A 22,668-nucleotide genomic window follows, 5' to 3' on the forward strand; every position below is an offset into this window, starting at 1 on the left:
GAGTCTAGTGTAGTCTCCTTAGTGGGTCGTGCTCTGATAGATGTAACATCGGGACGGGATGTTTTACCTTGTTGAATAATTTTACATGTAATGTGTTACATGTTTTGAATGATTGATTTGATTTCTATCCGCTGCGAATTATGCAAATATTATTTTGATTAAATAAAGAGCATGACAGTTATTATGGTGTGAAATGAATGTGTGACACCCTTAATTGCATATCTACTCTGATATATGTTTGTTGTTTAATTAAATATTTGGGGTATTTTAGAAGGGTGTTACACCCATCATAGTACCTGTTACAACAACTCCTACAATTTCTGAAATTTAGTTGCAACAACAACAGATACCACCAACACCACCTCCTTCACAATTACAATATTCACTCATTCCAACCTTCATATATTTCTGCTCCCCACACATAAAATCCAAAGATAACAACCCCAAGAACATATCCCTCGAGAGATTCTGGAAACCATATGTCTGAGGGTATTCCTGAAGGCATGTTCAATTTGAACCTGAACCAGAAGTATCTGATTCAGAAACACCCCCGATCATTTTCTCTACAATTCCAACTCTTTATGGACCTGATCATGATGAAACCAGAATAGACCTTTCTGTCAGAATCCCCAAACCACCAAAACCTAGTACCAATTTGGTAAGATTTTGAGGAAGTTTGAGTTAGAATCAAGACGTCGTCTGCATGAAGCTATGACGATCAGTCGTTCTTTAGCAAATTCGGCTAAAAGTGATTCTACTTGGGAAGCCTACACAAGATGGATTAACTCCAAAATCTTTGAGCTAAAGGATTTTGGGTATGACATATCTAAATTTATGTAATGGGTTTGTTCCCTTAATGGGACTCTGAACGTTAAGAAATGCTCCACAATGTCTTCCTGCTTCAAAGATTAAGGAATTTATTCAAGAAGTGGTTCAGGAAGTTGTTCAGGATGCTGAGGTAGATTCTGGGCATCCAGAAGGTGTTATGGAAGAAGTTGTTGTACAACCTGTTGTTTTTGAAGACCAACAAACTGGAGTTTCTCTTCATCAACAATATTCCAGAACTTCTTCTAGAGAAATTCCTGATGCGCTTTAGAAGACCATTGATGAGATAAAAGATGATAATGCTCTGGTCAAAGAACGTTTGGATTGACAGAAAATGATGTTTCAGCTGATATTATCCAGACTTCCACCGCCTCCTCCTCAGAACCCTTAGCACTTTTAAATACTTTTTTTTTGCTTTAAGTGTTTTTCTTTTTGATTGTATATTTCTGCCTTTTGGCATGTTTAATGAAAAAACATGTTTGTTTCTTTCCAATCTTTATTTTATTTTGTCTATGTCTTTTTGATTGATGATAAAGGGGGAGAAACATATCTAAGGGGAATAATAGTTATTTGATTTTGATATACCTGAATTCCTAACTAAGAACTCAGAAATTGTTTAATGTTTTTGCTAACAACTACTTCTAAGAATAGCGTTTTAATTGTTTTGCAGGGTTAAGTTCAAAGATCTGAATGGTTAAGTTCAAACATCAAAAGCTCATTTGAAGTTTCACAAATCAAAATGTAAGTTACCAGTTTCTAAGGAAATGGTATATTATCTGAGTCCGAAAAACTTTCATGCTGATGATTAAGAAAGAATCTCAACCTAGAATCAGATCCAATCATTTGAGTTTTCAAGGAATTAATAATCAGACTCTGAACTTGAAATATTGTGTATTTGGCTCCGAACTTGAACCATGGAAATCTCAAGAAAAATATAGTTCGGAAACCAAAAAACTAATTTTTAAAATTAAAGCACTAAAAATTTTAAATAAAAAAAACATCAAATTAGACCAAAAGTATAAGGTAATAAGAATATTGATTCAACCATTCTTTTTGGCATAGGTGCAGGTAGGAATTGATGCTCATTTTGGAGGCTTAAATACCCATTAGCTTTTGTTGTAAATCTGATGTATAACCTCTTACCTGATATATCTTGTGAAGGGGTCATTAAAACTTCATAGAAAAGAAATGTAAGAATAATATTGAAATGATTACTAAAATACTATTATTTTAATGTATGATACTAAAAAATAATCTCAGAATAATCCTTCCATTATTTGAGAATAATACAAATTGCTAATAAGAAAGAAAAAAAAACATAATTTAAAAGTTCCCTATGGATCTCAAGCTATCTCTCTCACATATAAATAAAATGGAAAAGAAATTAATCAGTTGAGGCTGCATGTTTAGTTTGAAGCTTTACTAAAGAGTAATAAGCACCAGAAGGTCCATTAGCCAACAAAGTTTTGTGAGTTCCAATCTCAACCATTTTCCCATTATCCAAAACAGCAATGACATCACAATTTTGTATTGTACTCAACCTATGTGCCACAACCACACTTGTCCTTCCAACCATCACCTTATCCAATGCTTCTTGCACCACTTTCTCTGAATTGTTATCCAGTGCACTTGTTGCCTCATCTAGTAGCAAAACTTTTGGATTCTTTAGCATAGCCCTAGCTATTGCTATCCTTTGTTTTTGTCCCCCTGAAAGTTGAACCCCTTTGTCTCCACACCATGTCTCATACCCATCTCTTAAACCAGCTATGAAATCATGAGCATTGGCTACTCTTGCTGCCTCTATGATCTCATTTTCATCAATTTTCTCACATGTTGTTCCATATGCAATGTTGTCCCTTATGGTTCCATTGATCAATGTTGGCTCTTGGCTCACAAGTGCTATGTGTTTTCTAAGTGACTTTAGGTTATATGATTTTATGTTCATATCATCTATTGTTACACTTCCTTTTAGTGGATCGTAGAATCTCTCTATTAATCCTATGATCGTCGACTTTCCTGAACCGCTTTGACCTACTAATGCGGTTGATTTTCCCGCTTCAATTTTAATTGAAAAATCTTGAAATATAATCACATTAGGCCTTGCAGGGTATGCAAAATGCACGTCGTGAAATTCTATTTGGCCTGTTAAATTAACAGGCTTAAACCCATCAAGATCGTCTGGTTCGATTTGTGTGTGTCGATCTAGGATGGTAAAGATCGAGCTCACGGTATCTGCACCTTTGGAAATATCTTTAGTCATGCTTCCAGCCTCACCTATAACCCGCCCCGTAGTCAACACAACCATAAAACTCTCAAATAATGCTTTCTTCGTTATCATCCCATCAACCAAAAGCTTCCCGCCGTACCAATAATTTAAGGCCCAAGAAGAAGCCATGAAGAATTGCGAACACCCAAGCCCAAGACCAGCAAACCATGCTTGTCGAAAATTCTCTTTGATTGGGCCTTGTTGGGCCTCTTCAAGCATTTTGAGTATTCTATCTTGAGATGAAAATGCAGTAATGGTTCTAAGATTTGAAACAGCCTCAGAAGCTAACTTACTACTTTGTTGTTGGGCCTTAATAGTCTTGCTTGAAAGGCTTTTGAGTAAAACACCTTTTGTATAATAACAAGCTATTATAATTGGTTGAGTAGCAATGGTAACAAGTGTGAGCCTCCATGAAATGATTAAACCCATAGTGTATGCTGTTGCTACTGCTGAGAAAGTTTGTACCAACAAAGACATTCTATCACCAACTAATGACCTCACCTGAACAAAAGATTATGCATCAATAATCATAGTAAAATTGATTAAAGATAGAAAGAAGTGATAATTTAAAAAATTCACAAAATAGAAACTTACCACATTAGCATCATTGGCAAGTCGAGAAGAAACAGCACCACTAGAATTTTCATCTTGATCAAACCATCCAACTTCAAAAGTGAGTATTTTAGAAAGCATGCTCTCTCTTACACGTTTAGTCAAGTACTCTCCCATGTAAGCAAAGTTATAGTGTTGTCCAATAGTAACCACCAAAGTTATCAACGAGAAACCGAAAAACACAAGTGAATAAACCCTAGTCTTGTTTTTTATCTCCTCATGATCGGTATAAAAATACACAGATATCATTGATCCTAGGGTAAATGCAAAAGTAGGTTGAATTGCACCAAACACCATTGCATTCAAACTCCCCAAAACCGCCTGCTTCCATTCTGGAGCATTCAATGCAAGTAATCTCCAAAACGACACTGTATTATCAGTAGCAACATCGTTGTTACTAATACTAACATTATTGTAGCTGTTAGTATTGATTTTATCTTCAACCAAATTGGTAGGGTTCACCACTGGGGACGCGGTTTTCTCTTTTGTGAAAGTGGTTGTAACGGTTTCTTCTGATTCTGTCTTGGTTTGTTGAAGACGAATGAGGGAGGCGTAGAGGTTGTTATCGTTTTGGAGAAGTTCGTCATGTGAACCAATTTCAGTAACTTCTCCACCGTGCACGACAGCAACAATGTCGGCATTTTGGATTGTGGAGAGACGATGAGCGATGATTACAGCTGTGCAACCTGTTGTTGCATTGTCGAGGGCTTGTTGAACAAGTTGTTCAGACTCGGTATCTAATGCACTGGTTGCTTCGTCTAAAAGAAGGATTCGTGGTTTTTTAATTATTGCTCTTGCAATTGCTATCCTTTGTTTTTGTCCACCTGATAGTTGAACCCCTCTTTCTCCTACCTGTATTATGACACAGATATATTAATTAGTGGTTCAAATATAGCTAGAGCCGTTTCAGAGAGAGCGTGAAAGACGGGCTACCTGAGTATTGTAACCGGAAGGAAGCAATGAAATGAAATCATGAGCATTACAAATTTGAGCAGCTTCAACAATCTCATCTTCAGTAGCATCTTCTTTACCAAACATTATATTCTCTTTAATGCTTGTTGCAAACAAAGCAGGTTCTTGACTAACCAAACCCATCATTGATCTAAGCCATTTAATATTTAATTTATGAATAGAAACTCCATCAAGACGTATCTCTCCACCAGTAGGATCATAAAATCGCTGCAACAATGATACCACTGTCGATTTCCCTGAACCACTTTCACCAACCAATGCAACTGTTTTTCCTGCTGGAATCTTGAGACAGAATTTTTTAAGGATAATGGTTTCTGGTCTTGTTGGGTATGAAAATTCTACATTGTCAAATTCCACATCCCCGGAAACATTTTCTAATATTTCTCCTTTTGTGCTGTTAGAATCTATCTTCGGAACTCTTTCTATCACTCTCTTGATTCTTTCACCGGCCGAAATTGCTTCAGAGAAATACTTCAAGTTGGACAAACTAGCTCCTAATGCTCTGATTCACACAAGTAAATGTCGACTATTCGATTACATGGTTGTAATTATCGATTTTTTAAAAAAATTTGTACACATGATCTACTCGATAAGAAAAAGATAAGGGAAGAAATATATATACTTACAATCCACCAACCGTTATGCTTGCTCCAACTGCAAAAACTGTCCCTCCTTGAGCACCATGATCCATGACCATTTTGCTACCATAATAGCACAAGAGAGCCCAAATAGCAAACACAAAACCATTGCTTCCAATGGCTAAACCTTTCGTTAATCCTTGTTTTAAACCCAACTCCACAGTACCTTCTAGAGCTTTAGAGAAAGCATTCATGGACTTCTGTTCCCCCACAAAAGAATAAACAGTTCTGATAGAAGATAGTGCTTGTTCCGCAACTGTACCAGCTTGATTATACTCTTCTCTGATATTTCTCGATAAACTCATCAAAGTCTTGCCATAGATAAATCCAGGGATCACTAGAATAATACAAAATGGTAACGCTACAATTGCCATTCTCCATAGTATTATAAAAGGCATCATGTAGCTTGCAATGAACCATGAAATGTTCATCAAGAAATTTGGAACCTGAATAACACAAAAATTTGTTTCATATATAAGAATTCAATTCTTAAATTTTTTTTTATCAATTCTATTTAGTCACGATTTAATTACGAGTATATAAATATAAACTCTAGCTCATGAATATCAATATTAAGCTAAGAGCAATACATAAATGAGAGAGTCACCACCTATTCATCTAAAATCTTAAGATGATATCTGTTTGGATTCTATCACTTATAAATACTCAAATCTTCACATTTATAACTATTATAGAACTCCAACTCACACTTAATTTATTATTCTTAACAAATATACATTCTATTTAATAACAATTTGATTGTGATAAATATGTTATGTAACTTTATTTACTTAGTGAATTTTGGATCTTGCGGCGTATTTTATTTTTGCACACGTTTTAAAATAGTGGGAAAAAATCATAATACCTTTTCACTAAGAATATCTTGAATTAAAAGAGTATCGTTGGAGACGCTAGTGATAATCTCGGAAGTACTTGTGACTTGTAAATCAAAGTAAGCAACATCTTGTCTAAGAACTGCTTTCAAATATCTGCATCTCATTTTTGCAGCTTGTCTTCCACTTGTCCTCGTCCAACAATAACCCTCTAAAAAACATGTCAAAAAATTAGGACAAAAGCATTGATTATTTTGTAAATTTTAAACAAAAAGAGTAAAAGAAAACTCACCAAAGAAACAAACAACAAAACATGCACAAGCCAAATAGAACCAAGCCATTGCGTTCTGCATCATGAATAAAAAAAACAAAACACAATTAGATATTATTTCATCTGTGAGAGAGAATGTTTAGAGAGAGATATACACCTTATTGATATTATGGATGAAAGTGTTACCATCAATGTTAGATGAATTTCCATAATTATTAATCATGCGGCTATTAAGAATCAATACCAAAGGTGCAGTAAAGCCTTCACCAATAGCTCCAATGGTACCTAAAATCATAAGGAACCAATCTTGTGTATCAGCATGCATGAAAATGGACCATATTGAACCATTCATGTTCTTCTTCTTTTCCTTTTTCTGATTCCAAACAACAATAAGGTTTCCAAGACCCACTTGGTTTTGAACAATGTTGTAGCATAATTAAGAATTTATAGAAATCAGTGTGGTGGGGGCAAAATTATTTGAACTAGAATAATACAAATGTTAATGGATTTTATTAATTTCTAGAAGATTAATTTCTAGAAGATTAATTTCATGTTCTTAATATTTAATAAATTATTTATTTTAGAATTGAAATTTATTACATAATATTTTTTACACAATTATTCTGAATATCATTTAATTGTGTTTAAATATTATTTTAAAATAATACTTATTTACTTCTAATAAATACCTCTTTAAAAATATTCCGTAATAGATAATTTTTAAAACAATTGTTTATATAATCATGTCATAAATTTTTAGTATTTTTAATGTTTAAAATATATCTTTAGTGTTTTATTTTATTATGAAATAAATGAGAAAATATTTACATAAATAAATATTATACCCTTGCGTCACTATTATAGGAAAAAAAGACTTTTTAGATTCATTGAATAAATAATCTATTTGATCATTATTATATATCAGATACATTAATTATTCAATAAATCTAAAAAAAAAATATTGTTTATAATATTGACCAGATGATGTATTTTTTAATAATACATAGATATTTAATTATATTTCGTTTTAAAAATAAATAGTCAAAAATAAATATTTCCTTAATAAAAATAAATATTATTTTAAATGAAAGTTAGATGATTATTAGATTTTTTAAAATAAAATAACCATTTTTTTTATAAAAATAATACCAAAATAACAAACTTTTTAAATTAATTATCAATATTACCACTTTTATAGAAATCAGTGTAGTGGGAGGAAAATCATTTGGATGAATAGAACTTTCTGTTTGAAAATTGTACTATGTTGAAATCGAGAAGTAAATGAAAGAAAAGAAAGGAAAAGAAAATAATGTAAATTAAAAGGAACGAAATCTAGTAGAAAGTAAGTAAAAAGTAAGATGATTATAAAGTTGTTTGTTATAAGTGAAAAGTGAAAGTAAAAGAAAAGTGATTGAAAACAAAAATATAAAGTTAATAAAGGATTAATATTCATTTTCCCATGTTCATATGAGAGTTTATTTTAATGATATAGATTGTGATGTTTACATTTTTTTTTCTTTTACATTCACATAATTTTTATTTTTATTTGTTTTAACTTTAGAGAATTTAAAATCTTGAAAGTTCAAAATTAAATTAACTATAACTCTTGACCTTTCCCTTAAATACCTTTCCCTTAAATGGGTGTTATTTTTTGTTTTGATTTATTCTCTTCTAAAATGTATATATTAGATAATAATTTTGCCATATTAGAAACAAATATATTTCAAACATTTCATATATAATTTTATTTAAAATCTTGACTTAAATAATTTTTTGATTTCAGTAAATTGACGTGTATTTTGCTTTCGTCAATGTATATTTTTTTCCTGGATAAAAGTCCTTCAATGTTGAATTACATTTGGTTTTAGTCCCTAAAATAAAAATTCGCAGGAAAATCCACAGGTTTCCTGCGGATTTTTCTACAAATTTTTCTGCAGATTTCAATTTTAAGGACTAAAATCAAAAAGATTTTAATATTTAGGAATTATTCTTAGGAAAAGAAAAGATACATGGACTAAAAAATAAAAACAAGTTAATTTAACGGAACCAAAAGACTATTTAAATGCATATTAACCATATTTAAAAACATCATGTGGCAAGGTTGCAATTTTTTAAAAAAAATTTATAGGGGGAAAACCAAAAGACCTCTAAATGGCAGGGGATAAATGCATATTAACCATATTTAAAAACATCAAACACTAAATATTTATTTGATGTTATTTAAATAATATTTATTTAAAAAATATACATTGCATATTATTTTGAAATAAGTATTTATTACATGTAAATAAATTTTATTTTAAAATAAAATTTATTTACATGTAATAAATACTTATTTCAAAATAATATGCAATGTATATTTTTTAAATAAATATTATTTAAATAACATCAAATAAATATTTAGTGTTTGATGTTTTTAAATATGGTTAATATGCATTTATCCCCTGCCATTTAGAGGTCTTTTGGTTTTCCCCCTATAAATTTTTTTTAAAAAATTGCAACCTTGCCACATGAAGATTCTCTTGACTTAAACCTTTTAGTGGTCAGATTCTCTTGACTTAAACCTTTTTGAGGTGCTGATCTGGCAAGTGGATGTTGACTGAATCTAAAGATTTATTGCCATATGTACCAAATCCTTGACACATCATATGACCATAGTTCATGTAATTCATCTTCTACATTAATCCTCTTTGCAATCCTAATTCACCCAATTCATTTTCTACATTCGTCGTTCACGCGTATCATGGCTTGGAAATGGCATATAACAAATCGTCCTTAATCGGTACTTCAAATGGAAGAAAAACGCCTAGATGTGGTTGCAATCAGGTCATGAAGATTTAGGTCTCAAATATGCCGAAAAAACCGAAGAGGAAATTTTGGAGATGTAAGAATTGACAAAAGGTATGAAAATCATATAACATTGTTTCTTATTTTTCGTTCTTCCCTAAATTAACAATTCGCTAGGTTCTTAATTGCAAAAAGGGACCAACTGAGATTTATTTATTTGGGATAATGACCTTGATGAAATAGAGTGGAAATCTGGAATTAAGACAGTTGACAATAACTTAGCAGGTGATTGCATTATTTGGGATGAGAGAGTTTGGCAAGGACGATATTGGGTCTGAGCTACCTAATTCATCACTCATATATTGGTTTTCTCCATCATCCTTGGATTTATGATATTTTTCTTCAGCATCATCTTTTGATTTCTTAGCAGGTGACATCACCTTCACCTTCACATTCATTTTCTTCTTTGGAGTTAATTTCTTCTTCTTCATAGGTGACTTACTTCCACACATCTTAATCCTATATGACTTTCCATTTATGTCAACTCTCTTTCAACCGTCTTTGGGCATGTTGACTTCAACATATTCAAATCCATCATTCAATCCAGTTGTTTTATCCTCCTCATTATCATCAAACCTAACATTCCTTGCACCATCATCACTTTCATCTGCATCTTATCACTTGATTCATTCATAACAGTAACATCAACACATTAAGGCTCAACCACTTTGACCTTGATGCTTCACATTGTGTTCAACATACAAATGACCTTCAATGGAGTTTCTGACAATATAAGTAGCAACATCAATAGCATGTATGTCGTTTTCACTGCAAGCTCGTCGTCTTCTAATTTAGGGAAAATATGAAGGACGGAAAACAAGAGTAAAATTCTCAATTATCTATGATCACATGATGTGTCAAAGATTTGGTACACGTGGCAATGAATTTTTAGATTTAACTAACACTCACTTGTCACATCAGCTCCTCAAGTGAATCTGACCACTAAAAGGTTTAAGTTAAGGGAATCTACAAATATTATAATTTTAAAAAAAAATTACAGAGAAAAATTCAAAAGAAGCTTAAATTGATAGGGATAAATACCTATTAACCATTTTAAACATATTTTTAATGTTTTATTTATAATGTCTCCTATAAAACATATGTATTATCACTAAAATGTAAGTATTTCCTTCTGAAATAAATAAGGAGATATTTAAATAAGAAAATAATATGTACTAATATTACATATATATTTCATTATATTTATTTAATAAAAATAAAATATAAAAAAATATTTCCTTAAATAAAAGTGAGATGATTAAAGTTGTTTGCTGTAGGGTTAATATTAGGGATGACAATTTGACTCATCCCAATGGGCACCCACAAATTTACGCACAACGGGTAGGATAAAAATCCGGAAAAATGGATACGAACATGAGCTCGGGCAATTACCCATAAAAATAAGCGGGTACGGGTGCGGGTATGAGCATCTTGGTACACAACCCGCCCCATACCCGCACACTATATATTTATGTATTTTTATTTTTATTTACATATTTTAATTTATATTATTATATAAAAATGTATGTCTATTAGTTATAAAACGTATATCAATGTCAAACCATTAAATATTTAATTAAGTGTTTGTTTATTTTAATAATAAATTGTTTGAAATTTTTTTAAATATTTTTAAAAACTTAAAATTATATGATATTTTATAATTGATCTATTTATTTTTAATAGGAATGCGGGTCACGGTACGGGCATAGGTACCTACATATCCATAGGGCACGGGTACGGGTGCTAACTTTGGCACCCAAGCGGATATGGACTCGGACACGATGATTTTTTCAAATTGCGGGCATGGGGATGGGTATTATAGTACCCTATCCAAACTCTGTACATTATCATCCCTAGTTAATACTTAATACCCATACTTTCCTGTCATATGAAAGTTTTTTTTTATTATTATTTTTTAATTATATGGATTATCAAGTCGGCAATTTTTTTTTTAATTTTTTTTTTAAAATCTAGTTTTTTTATTATTTTTAAGTTTGGAGAATTTAAAAGCTTAATAGTCCAAAATTTTGTTGTCAAGGGAAGGGGACTATGTCTACAACGGACGACGTTACCTTAAATGGAGTAGGCTCCCATTAGCCTAGTGTGCTTGATTTGATTTATTTTCTCTTCACATGTATATATTATATAATAATTTTGCCATATTTGAAATAAACATATCTCAAGCATTTTAATTACATTTTTATTTAAAATATTATATATTTCATATTTAATAATATTATTCTATATTATAAATTTTAATTGAACATTTAATAAATTGTTTATTTTAGAATTGAAATTTATTACATAATATTTTTTACACAATTATTCTGAATATCATTTAATTATGTTTAAATATCATTTTAAAGTAATACTTATTTACTTGTAATAAGTACTTCTTTAAAAGTCTTATGTAATAGATATTTTTTAAATAAATATTGTTTAAATTAACAATGATAAATTTTTAGTGTTTTAAATATATTTTTAATGTTTAAAATATTTTTTTTTAGTGTTTTATGTATAATGTATGCAATGAAACATATATTATCACTGAAACATAAATATTTCATTATGAAATAAATAAGAAAATATTTATATAAATAAAGATTACACCCTTGGGTATTATAATTCTTGTGCCACTTCTAATTTTTAAACCAGTACCCCAATAATATATTGTTAAAAAATATATGTTTTTTAATAATGTATGTTTTTTCAAAAATATAATATTATTAAAAAGTCTACTGTTTCAAAGTTGTTTGTCATCTTACCAATTATGCAGGTTGTGAAGAAGGGTGGGTGATACTAATTTTTATCAGTAAATACCTTTTTACAGGAAGAGAAACAACTTCTATACAGCTGGAGGTAATGCATTCGTAATTTAATCTTCAATGCATTTCAGATGGTTTATTAGGATTTAGTGATTATCTTAATAGTTTTAGTTGCATTAGTTATTGCAATACCTTTGTCTGACCTTCTTATGATAATTAAAAAATTCAATTCTAGAGATATGTAGTACACCAAGTCCCACATCGCTTGGGAATTAGTTAACTTGCATCTCTCTCTATATATTATTCACAAACTAATAAAAACATAAGCATGTGTATTGAAATCAGGGCTTTCAGCCCATATTATGTGTTTTTAAAATTTAATAATTGATTAATTAGTTTCCAAATGAATTTAAAAAAAAAATAAGAAATCTCAATTAATAATTTATTTATTAAAAGACCTGGATAATAAAAAAAAAAATATGTTTCATGCTACATCATCAAAAAGGTGTCACCTATACAAAAAATAAAATATAAATACTTTCGTGAATAAAATATAATATAAAATATAAATACTGATTTTGTGAATAAAATATAATAGTAAAATATAAATACTGATTTCGTGAATAAAATATAATAGGATAATTAAAATTGTAATTTAATTTTTATTATTTTAAAATAATATATATTTATCTATATATTAATTTTAAATTTTAAATTTAAGATAATTTATTTTAAATATATATATTGCAAAACTATAATATAAATAAGTACATAGTTTTGTAATATTATCTTTAATAATATTAGATTATTCTATATATATTATTTAATATTTAATAAATCAAATAGTATTAAAAAACAATTGAACATTCTTAAAAAAAAACCACCTAGCCATCTCAAATTGTAACAGAAGATTAAATAACTTTCATTGAAATAGTATTGAGAAACCTAGCCAATTTGAAATAAGGTTACGTTCTATCAAAAAATAACATTTTATAAATAAATGATCTCTGCCTTCATCCACGCCATAATTCACCACATATTTTGCCGTTCGTAGCAAGAATCCTCCGCCTGACCAAATTGTCCTTCATCGAAATACGATTCAATAACAATCGCCAGACAAAACTAATAACCTTAAGTGACACAGTTTTCAACAATTTTTTTTTGGGAATTAGCCTGATTGTTATTGTCAACTTCATAATTTTTTTTATAAGCACTGCTGACCAAGTAACAAGAAGAAGGATGTAAATTCCAAGCCCAACGATCTTTTACATCCATCTGCAAAATAATTGAAGTTAACCATTCAATACACTCTCCTACTAACTCCTTCTCCCACGCAAGCAACCTCCTACGCCATCTCCACACCTCATTATTCTTCCCCCACCCCTAACTCATTCATCTCTGCGATTGACGTCATCTTATTCTCCGCTAAATCAAACAACCTACTAAATCTTACCTTCAAAGGAATACCATCAAGCCAATAGCTTTTCCAAAACAAAGAAGAATCCCCTTCTCTTATATTCCGATAAATGTTATCAAGAAACCACCCTTCATCAACCAAACTGACGCCCTCCCTTATATTCTTCAAATTCCTCCACCAAACAGATCCCCCATATCCCCCAAAAAATAAACGACCCCTTCCTCACCATACCGATTACTCAATACCCTATACCAAAGACTTACCTTCTCATTTAGAATCCTCCAACACCATTTACCAAGTAAGGCTAAGTTAAATTCCTTCAACCTCCTAGTCCTCAAACCACCATTTCCTTTTATAAAAAAAAATAGTATCACATTTAATTCGGGAATTTTTTCTCACTTCCTCACTCCCCCCTAGAAAAATGCATTAAAATTAGATTCAAGAGGAGATATGATACCTGAGGGTGCCTTGAAGAAGGAAAGAAATTAGATTGGAATGGAAGACATGACAAACTTCTCAAGAACTAGATGACCCCACATAGAAAGAAAGAGACCTTCCCATCCCGACAGCTTTCTTTTGATCCGATCAATCAGAGGATACCAAAAATTAAGCTTCCTAGAATCACCATCAATAGGGATCCCTAAATACAAAAAAGGTAGGCGATCGTGCTTACATATCATAATCAGTGATGCCTCATGCAACCATGATTCAGAAACATTGACCTAAAAAATCATGCTTTTATGAAAATTAACTTTTAAACCCAATATAGCTTAAAAAAAGAATCAAGAATGCCTTCAAATCTCACACATTATCCCAACCTTTAAACCCCCCCCCCCCCCCCCCACCAATGGAGTGTCATCAGTAAATTATAAATGAGAAACATAAGCAACGCTTTGCACCTCCACTCTATAACCTGTATACATGCCTTTTTCCACTAAAGCATTAATCAAAACTGAAGGAGAAGGGCGATCCAAAACGCAACGGAATTTTAAAAAAAATTCTCCTTTAGTGATTCTTACGAATGGACATGATCAGTGATAGAATCGTTACCTCTTGTGACGATTGAAACCTTTGATGCAGATCTGCGGAGCGATCACGAACATTGAACGGTAACAACGCCTCTACTCAGTCCACACGAACATATTCCTTCAATCTCAGTGCTAGCTGCTACGAATGCAGGCTTTGAGTGAAAGAGAGAGAGAGAAACGGAATTACAACTGCAAAAATGCTTCTACACAAGGGTTCTATTTATAGAACCACTTATGTGAGTTGCAAGCTAAAAAGCCCACTTAAGTGTATGTGGCCCATATCTTATGATATGCCAAAATCACTTAAGTGTGTGGTACCTTACCATATTTCGTATTCTACTTAAGTACATTGTACCTTACGATGTTCTACAATTCACTTAAGTGCACCGTATCTTACGGTGTTCCTTAGTTTCTCTATCTCTCATCAATCCGTCCTTTTGTGTGTGACCCTGTAGGTTTTCACGACATTAGCAATTATATTAAATCACGTATTTAACATAATAAACAGTGAGCGGTATCTAGCAACATACTACTACCCAAGACACAAAAATGTCATGTGATCTGACAAATCCTTTTGTGATAATACTTATGTGTATAATTGTCCTTTTGCCCTTATGTCTATATTGAACACAAGGCATAGACCGTGTCATCCCTGTCTAATTCAATATTGGGCCTGCAGACATTTATCCTATTACGCAGGATGGGCAAATTCCATCTAGGTCACTCATGTCCCTTAACATGTTTCGTGGAGTACCCATCAACTGTCTTTATGGTCATCCAATTACGGATAATGTTTGATCAGCAATAAGGCACTCGACTCTACATCTAGGGTACATAGTGGTTTCAGGTCAAAGGGTGGTATACACCATTATCACCATGAGAATAACTTATGACACTTAGCATAACATTCTATATAGTATTCTCATAGCGGGTCAATCCAGTATAAATATTACTCTCAATATTCATACTTATGTTTAAGACTTGATAACTCCTTATCCATGATCCATGAGATGTGATCATCAGTCTATATACATAATAGTCTTAATGCTTTAATGTTATCCTACTTCACAACAAAACTCGACTACGGATACTTTAAGAATAATGTCCTTATGTTTAATGGGATCTCATGATTAAGTCACACTTGATACATTAAACGGACTAGCTATTCTAGGGACTTTATTAAACAAACATAATAAAGAAAAAGCCTTTTATTATTAATAAATAATTCGATACAAGTACCAAAAATATTGGCCTTTAGGGCTTACACCAACAATCTCCCACTAGCACTAAAGCCAATCAGGCATACCCTTAATGCCCATAGATCTAGTATGACCATCATGCTTCTACTGCGCAAGAGGCTTTGTCAGTGGGTTAGCAATATTGTCAAGTGTAGGTACTCTGCATATTTTCACATCTCCTCTATCTATTATCTCTCGAATGAGGTGATAACGCCTAAGTATGTGTTTGGATCGTTGGTGAGATCTAGGCTCCTTAGCTTGTGCGATAGCACCATTGTTATCACAATAGAGACCAATGAGATCCATAATGCTAGGAACTATGCCAAGTTCACTAATGAACTTTTTGATCCAAACAGTTTCCTTTGCTGCACTTGAGGCAACAATATACTCGGCCTCAGTTGTAGAATCAGCAATTGTATCTTGCTTTGAACTTTTCCAGCTCACAGCGCCACCGTTTAAGCAAAATATATAACCAGATTGTGATCTAAAGTCATCCTTATCTGTCTGGAAGCTAGCATCGGTGTATCCAATTACAACAAGCTCTTTCTGGCCTCCATATATCAAGAATGAGTCCTTAGTCCTTCTCAAATACTTAAGGATATTCTTGACAGCTACCCAATTAGCATCACCGGGATCAGATTGGTACCTACTCGTTGCACTTAAAGCATACGAGACATCTGGTCGAGTACATAACATGGAATACATGATAGATCCTATTTGCAGATGCATATGGAATCTTATTCATGCGTTCCCTTTCTTCCTTAGTTGAAGGGAATTGTGTTTTTGATAGACACAAGCCATGTTGCATAGGTATGAATCCTTTCTTGGAATCATACATATTAAAGCATCTCAGCACTTTGTCTATGTATGTACTCTGACTTAGGCCAAGCAGTTTTTATGATCTATCTCTATAGATCCTGATTCCTAATATACAGACTGCTTCACCTAGGTCCTTCATAGAAAAGCATTTCCCCAACCAAGATTTTACTTGTTGTAGGGTAGGGACATCATTTCCAATGAGTAATATGTCATCTACATATAATACCAGGAAAACGATCATGCTTCCACTAACCTTCTTGTAGACACAAGGCTCATCTTCGTTCTTGATGAATCCATATTGTTTTACCGTTTCATCAAAATAAAGATTCCAGCTTCTGGAAGCTTGCTTCAATCCATAGATTGATCTTTGTAACTTACATATATTTTGGGCTTCTTCTGGTATGTCAAATCCTTCAGGTTGTGTCATGTACACATCCTCAAGAAGACTCCCATTAAGGAAAGCAGTTTTGACATCCATCTTTCATATTTCATAATCATGATATGCAACGATAGCAAGTAAAATCTGAACAGATTTAAGCATTGCAACTGGTGAAAAGGTTTCATCATAGTCAACCCCATGAATTTGTTTATATCCTTTTGCAACCAGTCTTGTCTTATAGGTATGTACCTTACCATCCATGTCAGTCTTCTTTTTGAAGACCCACTTGCATCCTATAGGGTTAACTCCTACAGGAGGTTCTACTAAGGTCCAAACTTGGTTTGTGTACATGGAATCCATTTCAGATTTCATGGCTTCTAGCCACTTCTCAGACTCGGGACCAGTTATGGCCTCTTGGTAGGTCACAGACTCATCTTGATCCATGAGTAATACATCACCTTGATCAGTTATAAGATATCCATATCTCTCAGGTAGGTGATGTATCCTACTTGACCTACACTGGTCTTGTTCTACTTGAGCAAGTTGCTCTTCCACAACTACTTGTGTTTCCTGTTCTAATTCCTCCATAGGTGTATCAATGCTTTGTGATTCTTGAATTTCTTCAAGCTCTACTTTCCTCCCACTGATTCCTTTGGAAATAAAATCCTTTTCCAGGAAAACTCCAGTTCGAGCGACAAACACTTTGCCCTCAGAAGGATTGTAGAAGTAATACCCTCTTGTTTCTTTAGGATGCCCCACAAATAAGCATTTGTCAGATTTGGGCTCAAGCTAAGTTGAAATTTGTCGTTTCACATAAACTTCACAACCCCAAATCTTCATGTAAGACATATGTGGTTTCTTACCACTCCATATCTCATATGGTGTCTTCTCAACCTTTTTGGATGGAACACAGTTAAGTGTGTAAGCTATTGTCAATAGTGAATGTCCCCAAAAGGAGTTTGGAAGATTGACGTGACTCATCATGGACCGGACCATGTCTAACAAGGTTCAATTTCTTCTCTCAGATACACTGTTCCATTGGGATGTTCCAGGAGGAGTAAGTTAGGATAGGATCCCACACTCTTTCAGATGGTCATCAAACTCTAGGCTTAAATACTCACCACCTCGATTTGATCGAAGAGTTTTAATATTCTTACCTAGTTGGTTTTGTACTTCATTCTTGAATTCGTTGAACTTTTCAAAGGACTCTGATTTGTGTTTCATTAAATGCACATAACCATATCTACTGAAATCATCAATAAATATGATGAAGTACAGAGAACCTCCTCTGGCTGGTATGTTCAGTGGTCCACATACATCAGTATGTATGAGGGCCAAAAGATCATTAGCTCTTTCACCTTTTCCTGTGAATGGAGACTTTGTCATCTTTCCAATTAAACAAGATCTACATGTCTCATATGATTCATAATCAAAAGAGTCCAAGAGTCCATCTTTATGGAGTTTGGAAATGTGTTTCTCATTTATGTGGCCTAATCGACAATGGCAAAGGTAAGTTGGATTTAACTCATTAGGTTTCATCCTTTTAGTATTAATGTTATAAATAGGCATTTCAAGATCAAGGACATATAGTCCATTGTTCATTTGTGCAGTAGCATAGAATATATCATTCAAATAAATGGAGCAATAATTGTTCTTTCTTATAAATGAAAAACCAAACTTGTCTAAACAAGAAACGGAAATAATATTCCTGCTAATTGCAGGTACATAATAACAATTCTCTAACTGAATTATTAAACCACTAGGTAAAGTTAATACATAAGTTCCTACGACTAAAGTAGAAATCTTTGCTCCATTGCCAACTCGTAGGTCAACTTTACCTTTTGCCAAATCTCTACTCCTTTTTAGCCCCTGCACATTGGTACAAATGTGAGAACCGCATCCAGTATCTAATACCCATGATGTAGAAGTAGATAAATTAATTTCAATAACAAAAATACCTGAAGTTGGAGTCTCTACTCCATTCTTCTTATCTTCCAGGTACTTTGGGCAGTTTCTCTTCCAGTGTCCGGTCTTACCGCAATGGAAGCAAGTTCCTTCCTTTGCTATGCCTCCACTGGGCTTTAAAGCAGGAGCACTGGGTTTGGGTTTGATAACTTCCTTTCCTTTCCCTTTATCACCCTGCTTGGTGGGTCTTTTGTTATGTCTCTTTCCATTTCCGATCATCAGAATGGACTTCCCTTTTGACTTCAGATTCTGCTCAGCAGTTCTTAACATGGCTAGCAGTTCAGGAAGAGATTTGCCCATATCATTCATATTGAAATTAAGGACAAATTGACTGAATCTATCTGGCAACGATTGCAAGATCAAATCAGTCGCAAGTTCCTTTCCGAGGGGAAAACCCAACCTCTCAAGGTTCTCCACATACCCAATCATCTTGAGCACATGGGGACCTAGAGGGGCTCCCTCAGCTAACTTGCCTTGAAAAGGGATTTTGAAACTTCAAACCTTTCATGCCTTGCTTGCTCTTGATAGAGCATCTTCAGGTGTTCGATCATATCGAATGCTGCCATGTTCTCATGTTGCTTTTGCAACTCTGAGTTCATGGTAGCTAGTATGAGGCAAGCAGTTTCATTGGCATCATCGACATGCTTCTTATAAGCATCTCTTTCTGCCTTAGGTGCAGAACTAGGAGGTTCCTCTTCAGGAACAGGTTTCTCCAAGACATACATCTTTCTATCATGTTTGAGGACAATCCTCAGATTTCGGTGCCAATCCAGAAAATTTGTCCCAGACAATTTTTCCTTGTCAAGGATTGATCGCAAAATGTTGTTAGAGGTGTTTGTTGTCATGGTAATCTACATGAAAATAATGAAAATATAAGTATCAATAACATATTTAATTAGGCCTTTAATTAAATATGCTCCCACTATTTTACTCAAAACAAATGACCCTCACCATTTGATTCGGAAAATCACGTTGGAAGATTTTCTAGTGGGTCGAGCTCCACATTTCACTTTGTTTTAAGTCCGCGTAGGCGGATTACACAAAACTAGGTTGTTTAGGTAGGAACTTCTTCCAATTGTATCTAATACAACTCTCGAATATTTTAGTTGGGTGAATAACTCCTTATTCTAATCCATCACATGGATCATTTCCAACTATTGCTTCTAAACATATATAATCTTATTATAATTTATTTAGTTAAGTTTGACCCATTGTTTTAGCAATTGGATATTACAATTATCCCATCACACCTTACTAATATAGAATATGCACCTCGCGTAGGCGAAACCTACATTATTCGATACTAGTCTTGATGAGTGCTAAAACTTGGAAAGCATAAATTTAATATTTAATTTGAGGGAATTTGCAATTATTCTGACCTCACCGGCTTATTTATCATATAAATCGTCTCTCACATGCATCAACATACATTCACGTGCATCAACATACATAATGAAATAGTTATGGCCCCTAACGCAATTGTTCTCCAAAGCCAATGAGAGAACCTAAGCTAACCTAATAACGATCTAAGCTTCTCCAAGCAAGATCTTCAAGGTTGTCCTCCTTTGATATTCTATTCTTCTCTTTCTTCATAACATTACATTACATAAAAGAAACTCGTTTTACATACGAGGGAGTGAGATGAAAAAAGAAGTTACATTAAGAGATTAAAAGAGAGACACGACACGCAAGTCGTATTTTAAAATCCCAAAACAAAATAAAGGAAAAATAAGGCCATAACCGATCACCACAAGACAATAATAATAAACACATTATTATTATTAATTTAAATTCTATTAATTAATTAAAACCAAATTAAATTTCGGCGACCAATCACACTATGCAGAGTTAGCCGGGGGTTTCGCTGCCTCGTCAGTGGACGGTGGGTTGCAGCCCGACGCAAAATTTTAATGAACAATTCATTTGAAATCAACGTCATTTTTCGCATCAACACTTGGTACTTTAAATCACAACTCTTGCGCAGTCACAACCCTAATCGCATAACTCTTTGACAGCACAACCCTTGTGCCATCATGAACCCTAATGCACCAATTTCAGACCGTCAAACACGCCTCAATTGTTAATTCAGTATGATTGATCAACACGTCATTGCTTCACCATACTATTGTCAGATCAAGAAGCAAATGACCATTGATCTCTCAAAGGAAAACAACCATTAAGTGTTTGAATGAACAAAACAGAAACATTATATCATATATACCATATTTTGCATCAGGATTACTTATATCATATATATAACTTTATCGATCTCAATTGCGAAACCTATGGACAATCGATGTATCGCTGCTTCACCATACTAATGTCGGATTCCAAAGCATAGTCAACATCAATCATCCAAATCGTACAAACATGATGCCAAATTTAATTACTCATTTATTCTTTGATTCATTCTGTCTTTTAATCATAGTAATACAAAAAATAAACAACTATTAGATGCATGGTTTCGTAAGTGGCTCTGATACCACTAAAGGAGAAGGGCGATCCAAAACGCAGCGGAATTAAAAAAAACTCCTTTAGTGATCCTTACGAATGGGCATGATTAGTGATATAATCGTTACCTCTTGTGGCGATTGAAACCTTTGATGTAGATCTATGGAGCGATCACGAACATTGAACGGTGACAACACCTCTACTTAGTCCACACGAACAAATTCTTTCAATCTCAGTGCTAGCTGCTACGAATGAAGGCTTTGAGTGTGTGTGTGTGTGTGTGAGAGAGAGAGAGAGAGAGAGAGAGAGAGAGAGAGAGAGAGAAACGAAATTACAACTGCACAAATGCTTCTACACAAGGGTTCTATTTATAGAACCACTTGTGTGGGCTGCAAGCTAAAAAGCCCACTTAAGTGTGTGTGGCCCATATCTTATGATATGCCAAAATCACTTAAGCGTGTGGTACCTTACCATATTTCGTATTCTATTTAAGTACATCGTACCTTATGATATTCTACAATTCACTTAAGTGCACCGTACCTTACGGTGTTCCTTAGTTACTCTATCTCTCATCAATCCGTCCTTTTGTGTGTGACCCTGTAGGTTTTCGCGACATTAGCAATTATATTAAATCGCGTATTTAACATAATAAACAGTGAGCGATATCTAGTAACACATCACTGCTATCCAAGACACGAAAATGTCATGTGATCTGACAAATCCTTTTGTGATAATACTTATGTATATAATTACCCTTTTGCCCTTATTTCTATATTGAACATAAGGCATAGACCATGTCATCCTTGTCCGGTTCAATATTGGGCCCGTAGACATTTATCCTGTTACTTAGGATCGGCAAATTCCATCTAGGTCACTCATGTCCCTTAGCATGCTTCATGGAGTACCCATCAACTGTCTTTATGGTCATCCAGTTATGAACAATGTTTGATCAGCAATAAGGCACTCTGTCGCATCCGCGAAAAACAACCGGCGGGAAAAAGCAAAACAAACAGAGTCGCCACCGTGCGTTATTTATCCCAAAAGAGGGAAAGGAAACACTCGAAGTAAACCTGGAAAGGAAATGATCTTACGACCGGAGATTACAAGGATCGGGAGTCAGTTACGCAAGGGGAAGGTATTAGCACCCCCTCACGTCCGTCGTACTCGACGGGATCCACGCTCAGAAAGATAGAAGAAAGGTTGCTAGATAACTGCTCAAAGAATGCACGCACACATGGAATAAAACACAGGTGGAAGGAGACGGAAGCGGACTCGGCAGGATGTCGCATCCTGGGCCTACGTAGTTTGTCAGAAACAAACATCAGAGTCGACGTAGTTCGGG

The 22,668-nt window shown here is 33.6% G+C and overlaps 1 protein-coding gene across 1 annotated transcript; it reads right to left on the reverse strand.

The window, feature by feature from the left end:
- Positions 1-2,160: 2,160 nt before the first annotated feature.
- Positions 2,161-9,716, reverse strand: LOC127131376 (ABC transporter B family member 15). The gene is made up of 8 exons (XM_051060303.1): positions 9,548-9,716; positions 6,575-6,825; positions 6,439-6,493; positions 6,179-6,357; positions 5,302-5,759; positions 4,637-5,177; positions 3,686-4,555; positions 2,161-3,592 (listed from the first exon to the last, which is right to left on the reverse strand). Exons 1-8 carry the CDS (start codon positions 9,714-9,716, stop codon positions 2,210-2,212), a joined length of 3,906 nt encoding a protein of 1,301 aa, XP_050916260.1. The 3' UTR covers positions 2,161-2,209.
- Between the last annotated feature and the right edge of the window lie 12,952 nt (positions 9,717-22,668).

The sequence above is a fragment of the Lathyrus oleraceus genome, chromosome 3 (genome assembly GCF_024323335.1).
Source record: "Lathyrus oleraceus cultivar Zhongwan6 chromosome 3, CAAS_Psat_ZW6_1.0, whole genome shotgun sequence".
Lineage (NCBI taxonomy): Eukaryota > Viridiplantae > Streptophyta > Magnoliopsida > Fabales > Fabaceae > Lathyrus > Lathyrus oleraceus.